The sequence below is a fragment of the Aedes aegypti genome, chromosome 1 (genome assembly GCF_002204515.2).
Source record: "Aedes aegypti strain LVP_AGWG chromosome 1, AaegL5.0 Primary Assembly, whole genome shotgun sequence".
NCBI lineage: Eukaryota > Metazoa > Arthropoda > Insecta > Diptera > Culicidae > Aedes > Aedes aegypti.
The window spans coordinates 55,356,355-55,382,283 of record NC_035107.1 but is presented as its reverse complement, the minus strand read 5'-3'; the positions used below and the strand labels follow the sequence as shown (position 1 = coordinate 55,382,283).

Genomic DNA, 25,929 nt, shown 5'->3' with positions numbered 1-25,929 from the left:
CTATTTTAGTTTGAATCCATGTCGCTGCTATAGATTACATCCCTATTTTTGATATTGTGCGAAAGAACTATACAAATTCCTCGTTTTTCTATCAGAAACAAGATGATTTCCATCCCTTCATTTTACCATCCCTTCCCCTATTCCGTTTTTATCAACACAAAAAACATGATTTTTTTTTTATTTTCAAAATGTTTAGAATATGAACTAAACACTTATTTTGAAACAATTTAAATGCTTTTCAATAGCCTCAGAGTGGAATTTTCGTCATTATGTTAATATTGAGCACCTACGAAACATGGTAGGTGTCAAGTCATATACGATTCAATAAGGTTTGACACCCTATCCACTAATCAATTGGATAGTTCAAACTGAGCATGGTCTGTTGGACAAGATTGGTCCATACTTCAAACAATCGAGAGTTGCTCTAGCCACGTGTTAGCAACAACTGGAATTTGTGATTATTTGAACACGTACTCAAAAAATCTCTCCTTTTTCTTATATAACATGGCATTAAAGAATTTTCTATGTAAGTTTGATAGACATAGGGAGTGTTCATTAAATACTTTGGACCATTTTGGCGGTTTTTTGATCTCCCTCCTATTATGGTATGATTTTTTGTATGAACATAAAAATAATTTGTATGACACGAAAGATATCTCAAACCCCCCTCCCCCAAAACCCCTTCCAAGGTTAATGGACGATTCCATGTATGTTCAGTTCTTTTTTTTTATACACTTGGGAATGGACTCAAGAATGTTTGGGCAACAGCAAGATGCATCATCGAGTGTATTTTATTTTTGAAACGACTGTCGACCCCGCCATATTTTAGACATTATTTTTTGTCTCTCAAACTTGATAACATTGCACAAATTATAGCAAACAGCCATTGATTAAATCCTGTTTCAAGTGGCAGGGGAAGAGGTCCAGCAAAACTAAGCAATCTATAGACAATTTTGGAATCTCCATATAATAAGTTTGCATCGAGAATGAGGGTAAAGGTCGGAAAGGCTGACAATTCAAGAAACTGTTGATAATGCACGTTCCCACGTCACGTACGTTGCCATCCCAAATTTGCTAGGATCTTGATCTCCCTTCCCATAAATTCCTTCACCACATGGAGACTTAAAGGTTAATGAGGAGTCTCATACCAACAGTCACACGCTTTTTCATGAAACTTTACAAAAGAGTTTCTTACCAAAAAGTTCTAATTTGGTGAGAGTGCATCTTTGTCGATGTTGATAGTTTTTTTTTATCTTTAATAACGAGATTTTTAGTCCTGGGCTAGTTCATGTCGGGACCAACGGCTTTACTTCCCTTCGTTACCATAACCTTGAGGAAGTCACCATAAGGAAGTCGTCACCATAACCTTGAAGTCATAAGTGACTATCTCGGGTATGCAATTCGATCCCAGGTCCTCGACGTGAGAGGCGTGTGTTCTAATCACTACACCAGGTCTCCGAAGAAGTTGATAGTAATATCTTTAGAAGAAAAAAATCACAATAATTTTAATGATAAGGTAGCGTCTATTTATAACGTAACGCTAAAGTTGAAAAGTTTTGAACTCCCCTTCCTCCGTAACGCTTTTTGTATGAAAAATTTCAAATTTTTGTATGAGCCGTAACGCTTGAGCCTACTTACCCCTTCCCCTAGAGCGTTACGTAATTTGTGGACGGCGCCTAAGATGTAGGCAATTCAAAGCACAGGGAACCGTAAATATTCAATTCAGTTTGCAAAACTTTCGCAACATAACAACACATTCAATCGCCAATCGAAAGTGCCCAAAAAATGCAAAAAAAAGCTCTCAGTTGATAACTGCAGGAAAGCTGCGGAAAAGGCTCTTTCTCAGTTGGGATGTAATGCCATAAAAAGAAGAAGAAGAAAGAGAAGAAGCAAAAAAGACAGTAGAAAAAATAGTGACATTATTTTTTTCTTGAAAAAAAATAAAATAAAACTATTATCAGCTTGACCCACTTTATTGTAGTTATTTTTACAAAGCATAGCATAGCATAGCATAGCATAGACTGACTGTACATGTCAATGGTTGCTACTCCGTGATTGATCGGAACTGGTAAGAATTGCACTACGATCCAAATGAATAAGGGATGGGAGTTTCCGCTTACTCTCGAAGTGCAATTTTAGCAGATCTAATATTATTGATCAATAACGGCGCCGGCCAAGTCCTTACAGTCAGTTGGGATGGGGAAGGAATGTTAGGGTGTAATGATTGTTGCTTCTAGAGACCGAGAATACCTCTGCATCTCCACAATCACCACGGGAAGGGTGTTTATTAGTGAGGGAGGAAAAGATCTGGGAGTCACCTCTGGTCGGTGATGCGATCCATGGACAAGGGGGAAATATACGACTTGTATTTAAAGCTAGTTTTGTATTTTTGTCTCGAGAAGTTTTTGGAAAAATACGTCAACATCTATAATGTCGAACAATTCAAAAGACGTTTTTATTAATGACGAAAACTGAAAATTACATGTATATATTTTAACTTATATGAAACAGGAATAATGCCGACACTTGTAGTGACGAACCATACATAGTTTGTTTGAAAATTACATATAAGTATTACTGTGCATTTTGTCTCGATATGGTAGAAGTTTTAGAAAATACGTCAACATTCACAATGTCGAACAATTCAAAAGATTTTTTTTAATAAATAATTTTTAATAATGTCAAAAAGAGAAAAATATATGTATATTCAAATTGTATAAGAAAAAAGCATAATGCCGACACATATAGTGACGAACTATACAAAGTTTGTTTTAATATTACATAAAAGTTACGCTTTCAAGAAAATATGTGTTATCATAAGCATGAAACGAACTCACCAGTTGGTAATCCATTCTCGACTGAACACAAAACTGACACTGACAGCAAAACTTCTTGGCGTCCCGAAAATAAACCGTCTTGCTTGGGCCTTCCCAAATACGTACCCAGCAAGACGCTCCAAAACAGGTGAAAAAAAAAAAAAAAAATCTCCGGCGACGAAAACACGCGCGAATCCGTCAGCAAAATCAATCGGACGACGCAAAACCGAACTGTCCTGCTTGGGCTTCACGAAGCACTACCCAGCAAGACGCTCCAAAACAGGGGGAAAAAATTCTACGGCAACAAAAACGCGCGAATCCGTCAGCAAAATCAATCGGACGACGCAAAACCGAACTGTCCTGCTTGGGCTTCACGAAGCACTACCCAGCAAGACGCTCCAAAACGGGGAAAAAAAAAAAAAATTCTCCGGCAACAAAAACGCGCGAATCCGTCACCAAAATCAATCGGACGACGCAAAACCGAACTGTCCTGCTTGGGCTTCACGAAGCACTACCCAGCAAGACGCTCCAAAACAGGGGGAAAAAAATTCTCCGGCAACAAAAACGCGCGAATCCGTCACCAAAATCAATCGGACGACGCAAAACCGAACTGTCCTGCTTGGGCTTCACAAAGCACTACCCAGCAAGACGCTCCAAAACAGGGGGAAAAAAAAAAAAAATTCTCCGGCAACGAAAACGCGCGAATCCGTTAGCAAAATCAATCGGACGACGCAAAACCGAACTGTCCTGCTTGGGCTTCACGAAGCACTACCCAGCAAGACGCTCCAAAACAGGGGGAAAAAATTCTCCGGCAACAAAAACGCGCGAATCCGTCACCAAAATCAATCGGACGACGCAAAACCGAACTGTCCTGCTTGGGCTTCACAAAGCACTACCCAGCAAGACGCTCCGAAACAGGGAAAAAAAAAAAATTCTCCGGCAACGAAAACGCGCGAATCCGTCAGCAAAATCAATCGGACGACGCAAAACCGAACTGTCCTGCTTGGGCTTCACAAAGCACTACCCAGCAAGACGCTCCAAAACAGGTAAAAAAAAAAAAATTCTCCGGCAACGAAAACGCGCGAATCCGTCACCAAAATCAATCGGACGACGCAAAACCCTTTATTGTAGTTATTTTTACAAATATGACGAACCTTATGATGCAAAGGACATTTATGTGATTATCGTTTTAATATTCTATAATACATTAATTCCCTCCCCTTGGTTATGCGACCTTGCCGCGATGGGAGGGCATAATCCATTAGCCCATATGATGGAAACCAAAGGCGTAACCTGTAGTGGTGGTATCACAATTTGGCACTTTTTGCTTAAAGCCGCGTCATAATTCATATGGCATAGACGCAATAATATCTCGGATGTGATCCAACGGACATTCTGCGTCATTGATAGAATTGATGCCCATTTCAAATAATTAATCTATTCGAAGTGGACATTAATACTATTGGTGACGTTCAGTTTGCCTTTTGCTAACCAGAATGATCCGTAGCCACTCTTACTATTAGCTAGCTAGATACATCGTTATCATATACGACGTAGGGAATACATAGGAACTCTTAGGAAAATGACCAGTAGATTCACTGAGTAGAAATAAGTGGCGACAATCTTATTTTAATATGGTTTTTACATTTCATTTTCATTTTCATTTTGCAGCGTTTGGTGGGGCAATGAGAGCGCAAGTCAGTCCAAAGCCGGGGTAAGGGATAGGTAATGGCCGTAATAGTCTATGCGGACCACTTGAACACCATCGGAAAGGATAAGAAGGGTTGGGGTAGGGTATAGGGAATGGAGAAGACTTGGCACAGTAATGCGATTAATGCTGCAAAATGTAAGTGTGCTGAAAGCAATTTAATTTGAGTTTTGAAGTTTGATTTGACTTATTAAAATTCTAAATAGATCGGCCATTGTACAAGTAAGAAAGAATATGCTGATCGCTTTCTAGAAATTTTATAAACAACAAAATAATAACAATATGAGAGTGATGCTAAGGGCTGCTGATGGCACAATGCGACGCTTTAGGAGATTTTGATACTGATTGAACATTACTATACAGAGCGCAAATTAATCGATGGTAATAACTTTACAAACTTTATCTGTTTTTACACTGATTGACGATGCTGATTTATATAGAAATATTTTAAAAATATTTGATATTAGTTCATTTGTTTGTGTTATCTAGGTGTTAATAATGGAAAAATTTTACATACCCTTGATAAAATACTTCCCTGACCAGAAATATTATATTTTGAGCGCCCTTTTCGAAGCTATTCTATCCAGGTATCCATGTACTGCTTTCAATCCTGAAATTATTCTTATTGTGCATGCTCATGCATTATATCAGTGATGCTCATAATCATGCAACAGATAAGAAGGAGAGAAAAAGAGAATATAGGAACAGTGATTAGTAATGAGTTAATTATGTAGTTTTGTTAGAATTATAAACAATTAAACAGCAGTAATGAATAGCTTATAAAATTACTTTGCAGCGTAGCTGAGCCTTTCGGAACATAAGACCGATGTATAAAAATAATTTGTTTCGAAATTGTCCGCGTGGTCTTCTAGTGCCCCTATTAGATAAGAATCAGTCATAGACATACATACCGAATGCTCGCCATGACCCTATGACCAACATTTGTATATGTATAGACTTAGCTGATGTGGCTTTTCGAATAGGTAGTTCTTTCACTCATTGATTGTCTTCAAAACCTTGTCTAGTATAGAAAATTAATTTTATTTCATTTATTACTACATTGAAGCTACATTGTACTTATTAAGTATTAGGTATTATTTTATGTTTTTATCACTATTGATATTATCAAGGCCAGAATTCCCAGTGAGTGAAGAATTTTATAGTACTAGAACACCATAGAAGATCGCTAAACATTACCTAATCATGGAACGGCTTTTTGCTCTATTATTTTAGGTAGATGCTATTGATCTCCCTTTGCTCCTATCCGCAACCCGGTGCACGCGCCCTGTTGGTTTTCGAAAACCTCGTAGAAGATTACAAACCGTCAATGGCATTCCCAATTACTACCCCACATTGCACATTCAAGGGTCTGATTGTGCTCCTAACCCACCCTCAGTCTGTAATCTTCTCGCCAGTTTGAAATTATATTTTCCCGAAGTGAAAGTAATTTTGATGAGTGATAGCGTAGTGCAGCCCAACTGCATAGTACAGTAGTTTAACCAGAATCTTTAGGTCAGAAGATGAAATCTAAATTTTGTAATAAAAAGGTTGCCATTGCTTTGAAATTTACCCAACATCTAATCAAAACTACTAACAACAGCGATCAATTATCAAAATTCATCGCTCCCTGGAAAATATAATCCCAAGCCCAGGGTATTTTAATATGGTTTTTACATTGCCATAATAAGAAATACCTCTTTTGTAACAGCGGTATAAACAATCTAATTCCAGCTTCATTTTCGCAAAATTTACAAGTAGAAAGTAGGCGTTGTGAAGCATTGCATTTGCCACCGAAAAGTGAATCATGTAGGAGACTGTAATAGAAGCCTAAGGTAACTTTACTTTTCAATATTCACTATAAAATGACTGTGGAAAGTAAGACGCTGAGATCGATCATTAGGGTACACTTGCTAGTTTCGAAAAATTGTTGAACAGACAAGGAAAGCGACTTTTTTCTTCAAGGATATATGAACGTAACGACCAATAAATACTTTTAACAACAACAAATTAAATTAACTAGAACTACTACTAAACCTGATTTTGTTAAAACTTGACGACAATTGACATTTAAGACTCTAATCTAACGTAAAAGACAGGAGTAATCAGAATAGCACTTGAATGACAAATTATTCAAAACCATTTCGACTAAACAGTATTAGTAATGACACTACTACACTAATATTTCAAACAAATTCTGATGGAGCTGCTGATTTTCACAATGCTTCCTTTTCTCAGAAGCAAGGGAATATGGGTACTTTTCAAAAACTACCACGTCACAATACTAATAAAAAACAGTGTTCATGTGGGCGCCATTGCCTAGTCCGTCTGAGTATTGGTCCTGGTAGAGGGGAAACTTGGCAAAAGCCAGACCGAGGGTTCAGCCTTGACAAGTTAAGCTGTCAGGCAGCTCCAACTGAATACCATACAAAAAAACAAAAAAAAAAAAAAAAAAAATTCTATAATACATTAATTGAAATTCTAACCACGAAAATGAGGGGAAGGGGGAGGAAATGATGTTGCACTTATACTAGCCCACTGTAGACCGTGGAGTCCGACTGCATCTAGCGTTTGCTATGAACGAATAGTTTGAGTGTGATAGATTTAGAATGGAAGACAGAAGCAAGTGAGAGATATACAACTACAAAGTACGAGGAAAGGGACGGGCCTGGGATTGAACCCATGACCTTCTGCTTATGAAGCAGAAGCGGTAGCCATCAGACCACCAACCCCGTCTTATGATGAAAATGTGTATTATCCTGACAAAACTGCAATTTTATTATTTTTTTTTTTTGAAATTTGTAAAATATTTTGTTTAAGAAAATTAATCCGTTTTTATCACGGTTCCGTTTTTGTCAACTGAAAATTACCGATCGTGTTGATAAAAACGGAACATACCTGTATTACCTACAGTCAGTGAAATAAGTTAGTAACCAAATGATGTTTTTCCATACAAAATGCCCAAGTTTGGGGTGCTGTGTCTCAGCTTCTGGTAGTCCGAATTGGCTGAAATTTGTATGACGAACTACAAATAACTTGAAATGTTGCCTGTAAGGGAATTATTACATTGCAGTCATTTTACATAGAGTTTCAGAGGGTTGTTCAAAGACAAAAGTAAGTAACCGAGAGACTTTTTAATTCAATTCGAGAGCGGTAAGTCGTGAAAAGTTGGTCTGTTCCACAAAGTTGTTCAATTTCAGAAGTCACACAAATTTGCAGAACACATCAACTTTCCACGACTTACCGTTTTTGAATTAAATTAAAAAGTCTCTCGGTTACTTACTTTTGTCTTTGAACAACCCTCTGAAACTCTATGGATAATGACTGCAATGTAATAATTTCCTTACAGGAAAAATTTCAAGTTATTTGTATGTAGTTCTTCATCAAAATTTCATCCAATTCGGACTACCAGAAGCTGAGATACAGCACCCTAAACATGGGCATTTTGTATGGAAAAACAGCATTTGGTTACTAACTTATGTCACTGACTGTAGGTCCTAGATAAACAATTATAGTATAAGGTTATTTCCGAGCTTTTTTGGAAAATATATAGTGTGCGATATAGTGTGAGCGATTCCGCTTTGTATTGGAAACTTTTCGTTAGGATTTTCACGATCATGCCACTGGGTGTTACATGCAAATCCGTTATTTGATGTGGTGCTTTATTTAAAAGGCAAATTGGACACTTACCCTATTCACACTTAAAGCTTGTTGAAATTATCCATTTTTTGACAAGTCATGACAAGATTGCTCTGCACTGTTCTAGAATACGAATACTGCATATAAGTATAAAAATCTTTTCAAGACAATTGTTCGATGCACTGATTACTTGCTTGAAAATAGAATCAATTGGTATGAGAGATTTAGCAGTTAAAATCAAATGATTAGCGTTTTCAGGAGTTCCAACTTGAATTATATTGAAGTAATATCATCTTTAGATTTAACAAGACCTTTAGAGTTGAAGGGACACATCAACGATGTTGACCAAAATAATATTTGTTTGCTGTTGGCAAAATATAGTTTTAAATACAAAGCTCAAATTCCTTAACACCCCATTTTGCATTTTCGTCAAAAATCACACATTTTTATGATTATCTCAGAAATCTGACATAGGATCGTCTTCATTGTAATTGGCTTTTGATATACACGCCGGGAGAATGGTAGGACTGTATTTTGGTCAATTATTGGCATACTAAAAGTTGCTCGAATTTTAAGTGGAATTTTTTTTTCATCCCTTGACACCCCATTTTACGGTAACTTTTTTCCTATGACTTTGCGATTTTACAAAAAAAAAAATTGGAAATGCTTGTATGGTAACGAAATTTGATCCCCAGAATTGATACATTCTTCGGTGAATGAAAGTTACAAGATTGATGTAGCTCGTCTCATAACGTAAAACGTCATCGTTGGAATGACAATGGCTTTAATTAGGGCACAATTTAAACAAATATAGTAACAATCCAAGCTTGAACCCAACTAATAGTTGCTTTCAGCTCTTAATAGTTTATTAAACAATGAGTAAACCTTTCACAAATAATGTTAGGTAAGGTCAAGGAGGTCAATTCAGCATGAGTTTAAATTTTTGAAATACCAATTAGAAACCGGTTTCGTCAATATAGTTTTAAATAATTCAAAGATTACATATATCGTCATGCCATAATTGTCGTCTGGAAGTTAGACTTTCTTCGAGAAAACTTTATAATTATGCAATTAAGCATTTTCTTACACGCCCCTGCTTTATCTGAACCCTTTGGGCGATAGATCGCCTTTTTATCACGAAAATAAACAAGCATATGGACATTTGAACCAGAAAAGGTGTAGGCATTAGACTGACACCCTTGACATTTCAACCCCTATTAAATTACTGGAAATAGAACTCACAGCTCGTCTCTTGAGACAAACCTCTCCTCGTCGCGACTCCCAGTCCTATTGCACAATTTGGTCCGGCAAAATCAAATCCTCAAACAACCCCAGAGCGGTTCCGAATATCGCTGGCCACCGGGAGATCCGTCACCAGCACTTCCTCCATGGAAACCCTCCCCCTGACTTCCACCAACAAACACTCTTGACGACGATCGAAAAATTATTGACAGCTCTCGAGAGCAACAGCACCAGGAAGCACAAACGCAAAAAAGGATGGGCCCAGACGATACCACGAAGAACGATCAACGCATCAAGTATCGGCCTCCACCACCACCACTAATAAGACTGCTTTCAAGAGGGGAGCCAGTCTGAGTCCGGCACGAGGTCCCACAGTTCTGCATCGGCACACTTGTTCCAAGATTCTTCCCAAAATATCTCTTCTAGGAACACATCCCGTTCCCCAGCGGGAAAAAGTCCATTTCCCATTCACATAGTTCCACACCGCGGGGAGGGTCACACAATTTTCCCGACTGCTGCTGCTTCTTCGTTCTAGTCAGTCCTTCCCAGCCATCCATCCGAAGAAGGAACCACACAGACAGCACACTTTTTTTCTTGCCCTCTTCTTTTTTCCTCCATGGCGTCCGACGGGCGCTCCGCGAACTCTCGCGAAAAAAATTTTCACCGCCCCACAAAGTGTCACTTTTCCCGGCCGGAACGGGCCTCCCGCGGTCACACTCGAACACTTCCGACTGGGGCACGGTCCGGCGCACCGGATGTGCCCCTTTTCGGCGGTACTTCCGGCAATATTCACCTTGTAGTTGGCTCCGTTTTCGCCGCATACTTCCACAAAGAGTTCGTCCATTTTGGATTTGTGAATATTTCTTTCTCTTCTCCCCACTGACAGACACTACACTGATGCTCGGCAGCACTCTTCAACACTACAAACTTCTGGCTGTAGCGCTCAGGGATGCCAGGTGATTTTTTCCAATGTCTTCCAGTTGCATAGAAAAATGTCTTCCAGTGTCTTCCACTTAAAACATTTCAATTATCATGGTAACTTAATAAAGATTATGAATTTTCGGGTTGAGGCCCAAGTAAAAATGTAAAAAATGTCAAATCTGAAAAAAATCTGTTTTCTGCTTCAAAATTTCCAACTTTTAAAAAATAAACAACATAACACTGCTTTTTCAGTTGTGACCTTTGATACATTTTTAATTAAGCCTGGTTAGTCAGAAAATTAGGCTCTCCTTTATCATGTTTGACATTATCGTTGAGGAATTTCTTTAAAGAAATCCTTCACAGCAAATTCTTCTTGCATATCATTTAAAAACCGTGCTTGTCAGGCAATAGCTGACCTGTGCATGGTTTTATTTTCAACCAGATTTCAATTTAATCGGAAGTCCCCTTGGTAATGAATAATATTTCTTGAGAATTCATCAGGAGTTCATCCAGAAACTCGTCTGAGAATACCTTTACAGATTGCTACATGAACCCCTACATTTATTTATTCACGAAATTCTTCAATAATGTTTCATGAAATGTATATAAAAGAATATAGAAGGATTCTTCCAAGATAATGTGAATGTATTCTTCTAAACATTGCAAAAAGAATAAACTTAATGAACAATTCAATTAATAAAATTTCAAGCAGAATACTAAATTTTCTATGATATTGCAAGCCAATCATCGAGAAACTTTTTGTTCTGCGTCCAAGAGTTCCTTCAAATGTTTAATCGTGGATTTCTGCAACAATTTATTCCGGAATTTCACAAAGAACGTCTCCAGGAATTCCTCCAGAAATTTTTATACAGATTTTCTAAACACGCCCACCGCGCAATCTCCAGAATTAATAGCGAAAATATAATAATTTTTCATGGTTTTATTCAGGCTCTTTAGCAAATTTCTCAATCGGTTTTGCAATAAGTAGTCCATGTACGACTCTATGAATTCTTCTCGCGATCTTAAAAATTTCGTAAAAAGTTTTCAAACAAGTTACCTCAGTATTCCTTTTAGCATTCATCAAAAACTATCTCCACTATTAACTTCAGGGATTCTTCCTTGAATTTCCTGCCATGGATACCACCATGGGTTGTATTCGTTAGAGATCTCTCTGAAGGTTCCTGATGAAAAGCATTCAGGGATTTGTCCACACATAATATATGAAATACCTCTGAAAATTCTTTTATTTATTTTTTACACTTTAATCGTTGCGCTGTTGTATTTTGTACAACAGTGTTGAAAAAACTTCTCTTTTTTCGGTAGAACTGCCAATAAATTTCCTGTGGAGCTCCCGATGAACTTTGGAAGAATTGCTGGAAAAACTTCGAAGAAATTCCCAGATCAATTATGGAGGAATTCCCTAAGAAACCGTGGAGGATTTCCGGAGGAACTCTGGAGTAAGTCCGGGTGGAAGACTGAAGGAATATTCAGAGAAACTCCAGAGGAATTCCTGGAGGAACTACGAAGAATTGACTAGATGAATTTTTGAAAGTAAGGAATCCGCAGGAATTCCGGATGAAACTCTTTGGACCACCGGTGAAGTTGCCCTTGTCGGTACAGGATACAACCAGCAACAGAATGAATCACCGCAGGGAACTGTTACGGCGTAGGAATTACGAAAATCACTTTTAACTTTAAAGAAACGTGTTTATTCTCACATTGGCAAAAGTGTTACAAATCAAAACAAAAACAAGGTATACACATTCAAGGTAATATTCTTTTCTCTCACTTCAGTGTGTAGCAACCACCAACAGCCCTAAGGTTACCCATTGTTGAAGGAATTCTGGAAGAGTTTCAGGAGAAACCAGTGAAAAAAAAATCTTGACAGATATCCCAAAGTTGCCTTGGGATAATTTCAGAAGCAACAATTGTAGCAATCTCAAGAAAAAATCATATAAGAATCTGTTTACATTTTTTATGAATTCATAAAAAACAACACGAGAAACACTGAAACATATTTCAAAAAGTCCTTGTAAGAATCCTTGAATAACTTTGATGCTTCTATAATACTTAAATACATTACTTCTTCTTCTTTCTGGCATTACGTCCCCACTGGGACAGAGCCTGCTTCTCAGCTTAGTGTTCTTGTGAGCATTTCCACAGTTATTAACTGAGAGCTTACTGTGCCAATGACCATTTATGCATGCGTATATCGTGTGGCAGGTACGAAGATACTCTATGCCCTGGGAAGTCGAGAACATTTCCAGACCGAAAAGATCCTCGACCGGTGGGATTCGAACCCACGACCCTCAGCTTGGTCTTGCTGAATAGCTGCGCGTTTACCGCTACGGCTATCTGGGCCCCTAAAATACATTACTAGAATGTCTTGATTAATCTCTACAAGAGTTCCTAGAACAAACTCTGGAAGAATCTTTGTCAGAATTCTCAGATCAATATCTGAAGGAATCCTTGGAGAATTTTCAACGGAATTCAATAATCTTTTTGGAGGAGATTCTTGTAATTTCCAACTCATATGTTTTTTTTTCAAATCTAGAAATGTTAAAAATGCTATTAGTTTAAAATTGTCTTCCAGATGTCTTCACAAATTCTGAAAAGTCTTCCAAAAATCTTCTGTCTTCCAAATGTCTTCCACACTACTCAAATGTCTTCCAACGGAAGACATGTCTTCCAACCTGGCATCCCTGGTAGCGCTGAAGGCACCGCAGAAAAACTCGCAAGCTGCTCAGCCGTCGGTCGCGGTTCACTGTGCGACAAAACGAGTACACCAATGGCCATATTTTTAGCGTGCTCTTAAAAATTATATACCTAAAATATTGGTCTCTTCTTAACAAACGCATCTGTGTTTTTCACACATGCTGAAAAATCGATTTTGTGATGATTTAAGCACAAATTTTATGTCACAGATGTCTCATATTGCATAAATAGCATCTTTTTAGGGCCAATTCACAAATTTCATAACGCTGATGAGTGTCCTTAAGATGTTACAGCGCATTCAAAATTTACAAAATATTCATAAAAAAAGAGGGGGTGGGTGGGTGTCGAACACATCCATTTTTTGCGTTATGAAATTTGTGAATAAACCTTTAGATGTCATACCGGTTTCATAGAAACTTCGCGGTCTTCGGAAATTTTCCTCGTCGTAAAACTACCTACCGAAATCTAGTAAATCCCATACAAACTTTTAACGACTGGCGCTAAATTATTGTTTCACCGATCGAGCTGAAATATTGCATAGTTAAGGGACCTGAACGTGTACTGGAGGGAGAATGTGAATTTTTTACCACACATATGTGCATGGTAGGTCAAAAACACTAATTCCTTGAAGTTCATATGCATTAAGGCTTAATAGGGTCCTAAAGCCCTGTCCCAATTTTAGTGCTAAACGCTTAAGTTTAGGCCAATAACACATGTTTACTCAATTTTCTAATGTTTTCCGTTGGTTTGAGTCCAAAAAACATTTTTTTAAGATTTTGTCACAACCCTTGGCTTAAACTCAAATTTTGGGTGTATTTTGTTTTCCGTGTCCCTTCCGAAATGTCAGATAGGAACAACCCCAGTGGTAAAACTAAAACCCCGGTGGTGTTTTTGTCGACTAAGCGAACGTCAAACATGATCTTAAGTGTCAAGGTTCATTTATGGACCCAATTTTTAAATTAAAGTTTAAACATGATATAGCCGTTATTTGAGCGGGAAATATTGCAAAAGTAGTTGCAGTAAGATGCTCTTTCGTGTTATTGAATAAAAACAAGATTTCATTAAAAATTTTAGGACCCAATTATAAAATATGTGCATCAACCCTTATGTAAATGTACAGGAAGTTCAACACAGCATAAGTTTCTTGAGCTTTCATGAAATTTGCCCCGGACTATGATCATATTCGAATCGTATAGATTCTAACCACAACATTTTCCCACTCTGTGGTAGCCGCCTGCTGCATGCACACGGGCTTTTGGCTCGATCATTCCGTTCCGTTCGTCCGTCCGTGCGTGCGGCTGCTGTCTTTTTCGGTTTTCTCTTTCCTCTCCACAAACGCACGGCGAGAATCGCGGCAGGCAGGATGACAACGCGAAAGAGAACAGCATGAAGTTTGTGGAAAATGTCGGGCCAAAGCGGAGAGGGCGATGACAGTTTCACTGCCCGGCACTGAAAATCGAAAGTGAAGGAGAAATGTGTACGGTGAAGCCCGTGAAATGCGATTTTTACCCATCATTCGTCCAATGAGTGCGAGGGAGGGCGACACTCCAAAATCACCTCTTAGGGCTCATTCACAAATTTCATAACGCTAAAAGGGGTGGGTGGGTGTCCTCATGATGTTACGGCTCATACAAATTTGTAGAATATTCATACAAAAGGTGTTACGAGGGGGTGGGTGGGTGTCAAAAATGGTCGTTTTCAGCGTTATGAAATAAATCTCGCGTAACTTTTCAAAACGTCCTAAGTAACAAATGTAAACAAATCGAGATTATCATTGCAAATCATTCGCGTTGCACCACTTAGCAGCACACTAGAACACTCGTTCTGATATGTTAACAACAAATTAATCTATTAAAAGCTTAACAAAATGACCAATGTTCAAAACTGCATCGCTTTTAATCAATTGTTACATTGGACCTTTGATCAGAGAATCAACCACATGTCCTATGTAACATTTATGAATAAACACGATTCTAATGTTACATTGGACATTCCTGAATAAAGCTTTGGAATGGAGTTTAAAAGGTAGAATGATTTGTAGAAGCGTGTCTGAGACACTACTTAGATGTATAAAATGCCATAATAACTGCTTCTCAACAATTTCAGTCGATATTTTCAGAGTCGCACTGCCTCGCAAAATTGAAAACGCTCAAGTGACAAAAAGAGAAATCGTTACACAAAACTGTATTTTGGTCTTTTTGTCAAACCATGTTTTACCGTTTCGCTGGATTGAATCAGCTGCAACTTCTCTTTTCATATTATTAGCGCATTGCGTGCATATAGGGGAATGATATTGAGCACAAGATTGAGCATCATGATGTCATTGTATCAATCTGATTCAGATGCATGGTCCATCAAGCATATAAATATGCTTCCCGGCAGCAACACGAGCAACGTACATGCGCGACTTGCTCACACATATTTGCAGAGCGATCAATCACCGAAGAGAGGAGAAGCTGTATGTATTTGTTAGGCGTGGGCTCCTTTCTCGAGTTCCTACAACAAGATGGACGGCGTCGTTATCGTCATCATTCTCCACCGCAATTTCTTGTTTCAACCGACGGCTGGCGCTGATTGCAACACAGCCGTCACCACCACCACGTCATGCAGTGGGAAACTCACACATGATCATGTGGGCGAAACCATCATAAAAACGGGGGGAAAATTGAGGGAGAATCAGTGAGAGAGTAAAATGTCCTACATACAGCTCAACGTTTCCCCTACTTCTGTTGTTACATAGAACACATAGACGGAGGGGAAGAAGACACTTAGTGACGTCGTGGGATTGAATGAATCAAAACAAAGCACAGCTGGTGTCTTCGATTAGCACACCGCAACAAAATGTCGATATTTTCAGAGTCGCTCTGCCTCGCAATATTGAATACGCTCAAATAACAAAAAGAGAACGAGGTATACAAAACTGTATTTTGGTCTTTTTGCCAAATCATGTTTTTGGCTTACGCTGGATTGGATCAGCATTCGCTCAGCTGCCAGTTCTCTTTTCATGTTATCAGCATATTGAGTGCATGTAGGGAAATGATATTCAGCATCAAGATCTTATTGTATCAATCCGATTCAGATCCATGGTCGATGAAGCATATACATATGCTTCACGGCAGCAACACGAGCAACGTGCAAGCGCGACTTGCGCACATATATTTTCAGAGCAATCATTCACCGAAGAGCGGAGAAGCTGTATGTATTGGTTTGGCATTGGTTTCCTACAAAACAATCGACGGCGCCGTCATCGTCATCATTTCCCTCCGCTATTTCTTGTTTGCGCCGACGGCTGGTGCCGAATGCAACACAGTCGTCACCACCCGTCGTGCAGTGGGTAACTCACACACGAACAAGTGTGGGCGAAACCAGCATTGAAACGGGGGGAATATTGAGAGAGAAACAGCGAGCAAGCAAAAAGTCCCAAATACAGCTCAAGGTTTCCCCTCCTTCTGTTGTACATAGGACACAAAGACGGAGGGGAAAAAGTGACGGCGTGGCATTGAATGAATCAAATTGTTGTTGTTCGTGAGAGACTTTAACCCGAAGGTCATTTGTCCCTTTTTCAAATGAATCAAAACAAAGCACAGCCTGCGATTATCACACGGCATCAAAATGAGCAGTTCAACTTGAATGTTGAAGCAGTTCAACGCATGTTGATACAAAATGAAATAAAACATGCTTGTTGTGTGCTCAAATCAAAATGTCCGATGTTACTATAACTGAAACAAAATGACCGAAATGAATGTCCAATGTAACAATTGTTGAAACTGAACGACCTATGTGATTTATCCTATGTACATATTTTTGGTCAAAACGTCCTATCTGATGTTTTTTGAGATTTCATTGTAATTTCCAAATAAATTGACAAAATTTCATTTCATACGTTTAACTCTATTACACTGCTTCCCTCTACAAGCAACACAGTGGGGAAAAATTGTTTCATTTTGATACAGTTTCAAAATATATTTTCACAACCTTCAAGCCAAGCTCGATTTACTCGAAATGTGTGAATTGTTAGATAGGCCGTTTTGAAAAGTTACGCGAGAAATGAATGAACCCTTATACTTATGACACACTTGTGGTATACGTACCCTGGTACAATTATCTTGAAATGGGTTCCATACTGATAATTGTCTTCATTCAAGATAGCCTTGGAATAATTTTCTTGACAACTTGTACCATGGTACATGTATCAGATGTCTGTCCAAGAAATTAAGCCCCAAACACAATGTGAACGGCAGCACGGTACAACGGCAAAACGGCAAGCCCATCTTGATCTACAATCTACTTGTCAAATCCATGTTTAATCTGATTGAGTCGACATTGACCAAAATTTTGAAATGTCATTCAAGTCGGTGTTGCCGTTTTGCCGTTCTTGCCGTAATGCCGTTGCATTGTGTTTGACCCTATAGGCCCCAAGCACAATGTGAACGGCAACGCGGTACAACGGCAAAACGGCATGCCCATCTTGATCGACACTTTACTTATCAATCCAATGTTGACTAAATCCTTTTCAAAATTGACTTGACAAGTAGAATGATGGGCTTGCCGTTTTGCCGTTGTACCGCGCTGCCGCTCACATTGTGCTTGAGGCTTTAAAGTCTGTCTCAATTGGGCTATTAAAATTTAATCAAACTTAAATTTGACAGTTCGAAAATTATTTCCCCACCAACTGATCATTGAACTGTCAAATTTAATTTTTCTCTGGTCCAATTCACAAAATTGGCGGGCCAGGAAAGTTATTTCAACATGCTTTTGTAGATATTGTGTTTACTCTTCACAATATATTTTGTGCTTTACAAGTTTGTGGTTGCTGTTATTTCTGTTGGATACACTGATTTTTAGGAACAAGAAGTATGCAAATATGCCAGGAGTGTCCCATCACCATCAAAGAAAACCTGCGTGATCCGTACCGGTGTTCCGTAGTCATTTGTTTGAAATTGATGTAGCAGCCTTGATTGAACGTGATGAGGAATTCCCCCACATTTATGGTTAATAGCAAGTTGCACCAGTTATCAGGTCGGCAGGGTTAACTAGGATATTTCACAGACCTCAACCACAAGACGGAGTGAACGGAACGGAAGTGCCTAACATAAGGTGAATGACTACTTTGGTATATTCATGATTAAGTTTGACTTTGGGATTTTAGTCGGTCAGATTGACTGAAACTAGTCAATAATGTAGGTAGGTACGAATACATTTCTAAACTAGCTGGAAGCTCCTCGAAGATTTGCACACGATCCAAATGGGAGTCGCGACCCACAGTTTTAAATACTGAGTCTTAAAGTGTTACAGTTTCTAGTTAAAAATACAGTACAGATGAAACCTAGTTAGCACTCCATACTGAGTATGCAATGTGATATGTTATAACGAATTCAATCATTGACCTCTGATTAAATATTGTTTTGAGTACGTAATTATTTGAAAAAGTTGAAGTATGAAAAAAGTACACGTTAAATTAATTAATATTTATTTAACACCGCCAGAAGAACCGGAGTATGTTTTATACTACACAACAACTGTTCAAATAGAAATCAAATATGCAAATCGTTGGGGAGAGGCGCGGGGGTGTCACGAACATTGTCGACACCGGTGCGTGTCCATTTGAGTTGTCTCCGGCAGCTCAGTTGCAGCGGCGACGTCAGAAAATGGCTGTAGTTGCACTACGCACCCTGCCGATTCAGGTCTGAGCGCTGTAAGTAGAACCATTCTCTGTAATGGTAATACTGCGGGATGGATACCCCTAATGTAGTTTGGTGTTATTTGCCAGGCTTCCTTTACCGTAGCAAATGTACACCACATCTCAATGTTGTTCCAGTCAGAATGGAGTCGTGCGAATGATCATGCTGCGCTTGAGGTTAGGGCCCATTCACAAATTTCATAACACTAGAGGGGGTGGGTGGGTATCCCAACGATGTTACGGCCCATACAAAAATTAAATAATATTCATACAAAAAGCGTTACAAGGGGGTTGGCGGGTGTCTAAAAAAGCCAATTTCAGCGTTATGAAATAAATGAATGAGCCCTTACGTGATGTATCGGTAGCCATTAGGAATAGATATTATTGGAAAACATTCAGAATCACATTATTGGAAGCAACAGAATTTACCGAAGGAAGTGTTTGAGAAAACATACCTGGTGAAAATTCGATTCCATTACACCAACTGGCAAACCCAACAGCAATCACTGCGATAGAAGAAAACACTGTTAATCGTTACTAAATATTCTGATTAGAATCATTATTCGTATGTTAACTTACTTGATCCGATTTAGCCTCTTGGTTTTGATTACATTCTGCAGGGAACAGGCAAATTGAACCGATGGCCAACACGTTAATCACGAGTGGATTCAATAATGTGGGTAAACAAACTCGAAGGGACGAATAATTATCCTTCTGTCAAAAATAAGTCTGCTACAGAGCACGAAATCAGGGGTGGAATGATTTGTGAACTGTCAAGTTTAAGTCCGAATTATTTTTAATAGCCCAATTGGGACAGACCCTTAGATGCACACAAATCCGATTTTGTTTAGATCTGTGTATTATTCTAGATTTACCGTGCTTCATACGCTGGCATCTTCTGCTAAACGATGCGCGTATATTGAGGGCATTAGATGATGTGATTGGGTGGAAGCAGAATCAACAATAATGTTGATGATTGGAAGCGTAGTGCTACAGTTTTTTGTAAACAGTTGTAAGATGTAATATAAGGTAATTCTAATTGTTGTAATTTTAAATTTTAAGTAAGTAACTGATAGCTATTTGTTTCCAGAACTGCATTCCAAATACTCACTTGTGGGAAATTGTACTGATCATCACTCTAATCTTTAAAAAAACAGCACTGCACAACACTATTTCATCCGTAAATGTGAGAGGCAAGTGGTCACCAAAAACTAACACGCTAAACTTGCTAAACTCAAAAATGAGAGCTGAGCGCACAAAATTGGCCTCTCTTCGTGCAGCACAGAAACAAACCGAATGAGTGAAATGCGCACAGAGGAGGAACGCTTGGAATACGGAATTCACTTCCATTTTTGTTTTGTTTCCGAAAACATTAAAAAAACATTTCAATTTTAAAGTTTTTCAGAGATTTTTTTTTCATTTGAATAGCCGAAGCGGAAGCAAATGGGAGAAAAACTTTCGCGTTTGCGACCATCTTCCGGCTTTTCACTAGAAAAAAATCCCAGAAAACTCCCCATCTTACCAACGGCCAATATTAAAGTTTTAACACATGTGCTGCGTGGAGCAGGCTTAGCGTGAACGCTATCCTGGCTTACAGAATAATTTAATTAATTTATTGCTGCCTTTAGTATCTTCAAGGTAAACCCGAAAAATCTGCGTTAATTAGGGTTTGTTCATGAATTTTAAAACGCAAAAAATTGCCATTTTGGACAACTATCCACCCCCTCGTAACACTTTTTGCATGAAAATTATACAATTTTTGTATGACCTGTACCAACTGACGGACGCCCACCCGCCCCCTTCAGCGTTATGAAATTTGTGAATGAGCCCTATCCATCCTTTCCGGTCGCATCATGGAACCGATGATTAGTATACTGCTGAATCCGGGCCACTAGCAAGCGTAGGAGAATATCTACATGGTGTTCCAGAACCTGCTGGAACGAGGGGGGCAACACATCCAGATTTGTTAAGATGTTTGAATATCATCATAAATCATTCACATTTCTAAAATTATTAAACATAGCGCACTATCTGTGCATTCTTCGCATCCTAGCTGTCATTAGCCATCTTTTTGTTGTCACATCGTTTGTTTACACAATTTCCTTTGAATGGGAAAAATACTAAATTTATCAGTGTTGTTGTTAGTGCCTTTCTGAGTTGTTAATTGACGGTCCCAGACACGGCTTTGAGCTTTGCGACCAACACAGGCAAAATACAGGAGGCTTCAATGTGCTCTTATACTGACGGCAATCAACCGAACGGTTCTATCGATCGATGACTGATAGGATTGGAAATTAACACGCAGTCAGAGATGGTTTGTCTTTATCATGTGTGCTCTTCCCGCCAGTCACCACATGATCCAGTTAGAACTGCATTTCTTATTAGCCAAATTTGCTGGTAGCAAAGCTCAAAGCTTTGAGCCAACCCTTTTCCAGTAGAAAAACTAGGCAAAATACAGGACGCTTCGATGCTTACTAACTTTAAAATGGCTTGCTCAATTTTCACCACCTAATTAAGGGTCGCAAGGGAGCGACGCCTATCCACCTATTCATTTCCATCATTTGCTCCTATAGACTCCCTTTAGCTTTGAGTCGCATGACCGCTACAGCCATAAAACAAAATTACTTACCAAATAAATTTCCTTTTTGATTATCGGGTGTACACTATCATAAACTACCATTACTATCATAAAAGCATACTGATTTTTTCATTGGTTCAATTTCAACATGGATGCATGTCATCTGTTCCATCTGAAATAGCATCAGTGCATATCTTCTTCCATCTCATCTATCCCATGCATCGTATGTCAGCGTTGCAAAGGTAGGTGACGGTGCACCGATCTAAATTGGATCCTAAAATGTTTAATGAAATCTTGTTTTTATTTAATGACACGAAAGAGCATGTTACTGCAACTATTTTAGCAATTTTTCCCGCTCAAATAACGGCTACATCATACTTAAACTTTAATTTTAAAATTTGGTCCATAAATAAACCTTGACACTTTTGATCATGTTTGACGTTTGCTTAATCGACAAAAACACCACAGGGCTTTTAGTTTTAACAGCGGGGTTGTTCCTATCTGACATTTTGGAAGGGATACGGAAAGCAAAATATACCAAAAATTTAAGTTTAAGCCAAGGAATGTGACAAAATCTAAAATAATGTTTTTTAGACCTAAACAAAAGAAAAACATTAAAAAATTGAGTAAACATGTGTTTTTAGCCTAAACATAAGCGTTTGGCATTGAAATCGGGACAGGCATTTAGGACCCTATTTATAGTACTTTTGCTGTTGTTAAAACCTTAAATAAGTTTACAACTGAGAATGTGGAAAAAAGGGAAAAATATTGTTCGGATTGATAAAGCTTATCTGTGATAAAGCTAAAAGCAATGAGTAAGGGTTCAACATATTTTATAATATATTAAACGGAAAGTTTGTTATATTAGAGGATTTTTTTTAAATTATTCGTGGTTAAGAAACAGATTTCAGTGAATATGTTCGACGAAATACCTTAATTTGGAATGGATCTCCGTCATTATTCTCGCAATTCGAATCTATTCAACAAACAGTAGCCAGATAGAGAAAAAATAACAATTGTAATATTTTAAAGTTTTAGATATCAACAATTTTCATACAATAATCTGTATAATTATTTCAACTAAATTTCATAATGGGAGCCAATTAGCCAAACTGACATTTTCTAACATAACTCATAATGAAACAATGAAATGATAAAGAGCTCTTTCTCTAAATAACCGAAAGATTTAGAAAGAGCTTGGTAGGAAAATTTCGGTATCACTCGAATTTTATGTCCTTATTATTATCCAGGCTGTTCCATCAAGAGCATTGATATGTCAAAACAAATCGATGAGCTGACTGAGTGAAAATCTTCTGAAACATTGAACATACTGAATGAATATCTTGTTTTACTACAATATCGTTGATATGTGCCTAAACGAGCGTATTGTTTTCTCTTGAAGAATTAAAACTCCAACAGAAATTATGAATGAAACTTAAACGGTTGATTTTATGTCTTGTTCCCAAATGGAAAACAATATTTTTCCAAGGCGATAGAGCATTGAATTTACTCAATTTATTCAACTTTTTTTGTAACTGTTTATGTATAAATACAAAAGCTTGGACACAAATACAATATAATATTCACATAACTATTTAAAGCTGTTTGATTGTTTTTATCAGAAAAAAATAACATTTTTAAGAAACTTTTTAATCTTATCATAATAATGTTTTGAAGCTGAATCATAATTTAATGACCAAAGTTTGATGAGTCATACAAGAACGTTTGATAAAAAAAACGTATTTTGTATTTTTTCAGCTTTTTACCGAAGTTATTCAAAATGCTACGTCCATTAGTCCGCTCCCCTCGTCAAACATCTTCACAAATTCGTGAAGTCCCCCCTCCCCCTAAAATGCTACATCATTTATGGACGACCCCTTATGAAGTTTTATGGATCGATGAAGATGCATATATATTATTTGATTTTTACGACAATTTCTCAGCTCACAAATATGCGGGGTTCAGATTAAAAATTATTCAAACGTCATTAAGCCCATGGAACGAAGTGAAGTGAAATGGAACGATCTGGAACCTAACACAAAATCAAAACAAAACAACGACAGAGAAACGGTTTATTGTTGCTCGTAGGGTTACCAGGAGCTCAAATTTAAAATGAACCCCAATGGATGAGTTATCGTTCAAATTAGCAGAGGTGGACTATATTTTCCACGATGGTCTACATGGAGAAAAAAGAATACCCAAATTTAGAGTTTACTTGACACAAAATCAAGTACATAAATCGATTATACTTTCAACCCGAGTGTGTGATCCTTTGACCGCGACACTTGCTCTTGCGGGGGTGAGTATTCAGGATTATTCGAGTATTCAGTCACGTCGTTCGTGTAGTGCTGTGGAATAGTGATAGTATATTGTTCACGTAGTACAGTTAAATTATGTGTTTTTCTATATTTAACTAAAAATAAACTTTTTTTCAGTCATGGTTCGAATATGTCAGGTAGAGCTGAGCATTGTACAGCCACGCACGATTTGTACAGTCGTTAATGCTATGCTACATCGATTATACTTTCAACCCACTCTCGGTGTACTCCTAATTGCGTTGAAACAACCCAAAATTGAGTTGAATCCCGACTCCGTGTAAGAAATCAGAGATGCAATTCAGTGCGCATCGTACCTTCGTGCTGTGCGTACACGAATTCTCTCTGCTCTTGGAAGTTTTCTTAAAAACTACCTAAAGCAATAAAACAATACTTTTCAGTGCTACAATAACAGTACTTTTCAGTGCTATTTTCTACTATTGCTCCCTTTACAATCCTTGTTTGGACCCGTGCCTTCGATTTTTCGTTGGACCCGTTAGCGAAAGCTAGCGGTGGTAATCCTTCTTGGACACCGTCTTGGGAAAAAACCTCTCGAAGGTCACGTCTTCTTTCGTCTATTAACTAAACATGGTATCAACAACAAACAAAAGGAAGGGTGAATCTCTGAATTCACAACTTCTTTCCAAAAAAGTGGGATTTAAAACTGTCACTAAACGTGGCAAGAATGGAAGAAAGGACGTTTCTCCGGAATGCGAACTTTCTTCCAAGGGTGAAATGAATAATTGTATCGAAATGAGCAATCAGTTCGATGCTCTAGACAAATTTTCCGAACACCAAATCGAAGCAGCCTCTAGCCCAGGCTCTTTGATTCAAGTGAGGAAGCAAAGAGTGCCGCCTATCGTGGTCAGTTGTTCCGAATTTGGGGGATTTATGCAGGAGATCTTGAACTCCATTAGGGGAATCAAGGTTTCCTTACAAATCGCAAAGAAAGAGACTGTCGCGTTTTGCCGGAAACTCTTGAAGATCACGAACTTCTTCTCAAAAATCTTGAAGAGAAGAAACACAATTTTTTTTTACTTATGATGACAAAACTGAACGTTTGTTCAAAGTTGTCTTGAAAGGTCTTTCAAGTGACTATTAGTCACCTGAAGAGATAAAAAATGGAATAAATGATTTACTTGGATTTTCCCCAGTCCAAGTTATCATTATGAAAAAGAGAACCCAATCTGGCATTGTTCGGAAAGGGCTTTCTCAAGAATATTATTTAGTTCACTTTAACAAAAAAGATCTAAATAATATCAAAGCTTTAGAAAAAGCAAAACTTATGTTCGATGTCCGTGTGACGTGGGAACATTTCCAGAAACCTGGAGGAAATTACCAGAACCCCACCCAGTGCCGTCGGTGCCAAAAGTGGGGTCATGGTACAAAAAATTGTCGCATGGATGCTAAATGCATGATTTGCGGAGGTTCTTCTCACGCCAAGGACGTCTGTCCAGTGAAGGAAGATACCGATAAGTTCTTATGTGCCAATTGCAAGGGAAATCATAAGTCCAATTATTGGTCTTGCCCTTCGCGCAATAGAGTAATTGAGGCTCGTGCCAGGCAGATGAAAGATAATATCCGTTACGATAACGGTCGTTTCCGGAATTTGCCTGGTAGAGTATCGAACAATACTCATTTTTCAGTTCACGATCGCTTGATTAGGAATCATACCCACCAAGAAGATCATAATCATGCTCATTCACAAATTAATTTTAATCCGTCGGGTAGACGTTCGAATCTTTCAATTTCGAATGTATCTACCCACGGAAAATCCTTTGCCGATATCGTAGCAGGTAATTTGAACTCCTCCCCTGTTCGTTCCATGAGTACCCATTCTACTTGTTTCAAATCAAATGGAAAAAACCCTACCGCCACAGATAACTCCTACTCAGCTTTTTCGTCTACCGAAAATTCCAATGGGAAATCATCAGATGTACCCACTTCAAGTGATATGTCTGCCTCTGATTTTAATTTTCTAACTGAACAATTGAATCTAATGATTGATGCAATGTTCAAAGCCACCACTATGACTGAAGCAGTCCAAGTAGGTGTAAAATTTACTAATCAAATTGTTATTGGATTACGTTTTTCTAATGGATCCAAATAATAATTTAAATATTTTAAATTGGAATGCTCGTTCTCTGAATGGTAAAGAGGACGAGCTGTTTAATTTTCTTACAGCTAATAACGTGCATATAGCAGTTATTACCGAAACTTATTTAAAACCTGGATCCAAACTCAAAAAAGATCCTAACTTTTTTGTTTATCGTAATGATCGACTTGATGGTGCATGTGGGGGAGTTGCAATCATCATT

General features: G+C 38.2%; 1 protein-coding gene across 6 annotated transcripts in view; it reads right to left on the bottom strand.

The window, feature by feature from the left end:
• LOC5571798 (synaptic functional regulator FMR1) overlaps window positions 1-10,344 on the bottom strand; it is a 97,730-nt gene extending 87,386 nt beyond the window's left edge. For all 6 annotated transcript variants that reach the window (XM_021854009.1, XM_021854066.1, XM_021854131.1 and 3 more), the window contains exon 1: window positions 10,196-10,344. In XM_021854009.1, the coding sequence (XP_021709701.1) occupies window positions 10,196-10,246 (51 nt within the window). In that variant the 5' untranslated portion in view covers window positions 10,247-10,344. The remainder of the gene's footprint in view (window positions 1-10,195) is intronic.
• Between the last annotated feature and the right edge of the window lie 15,585 nt (window positions 10,345-25,929).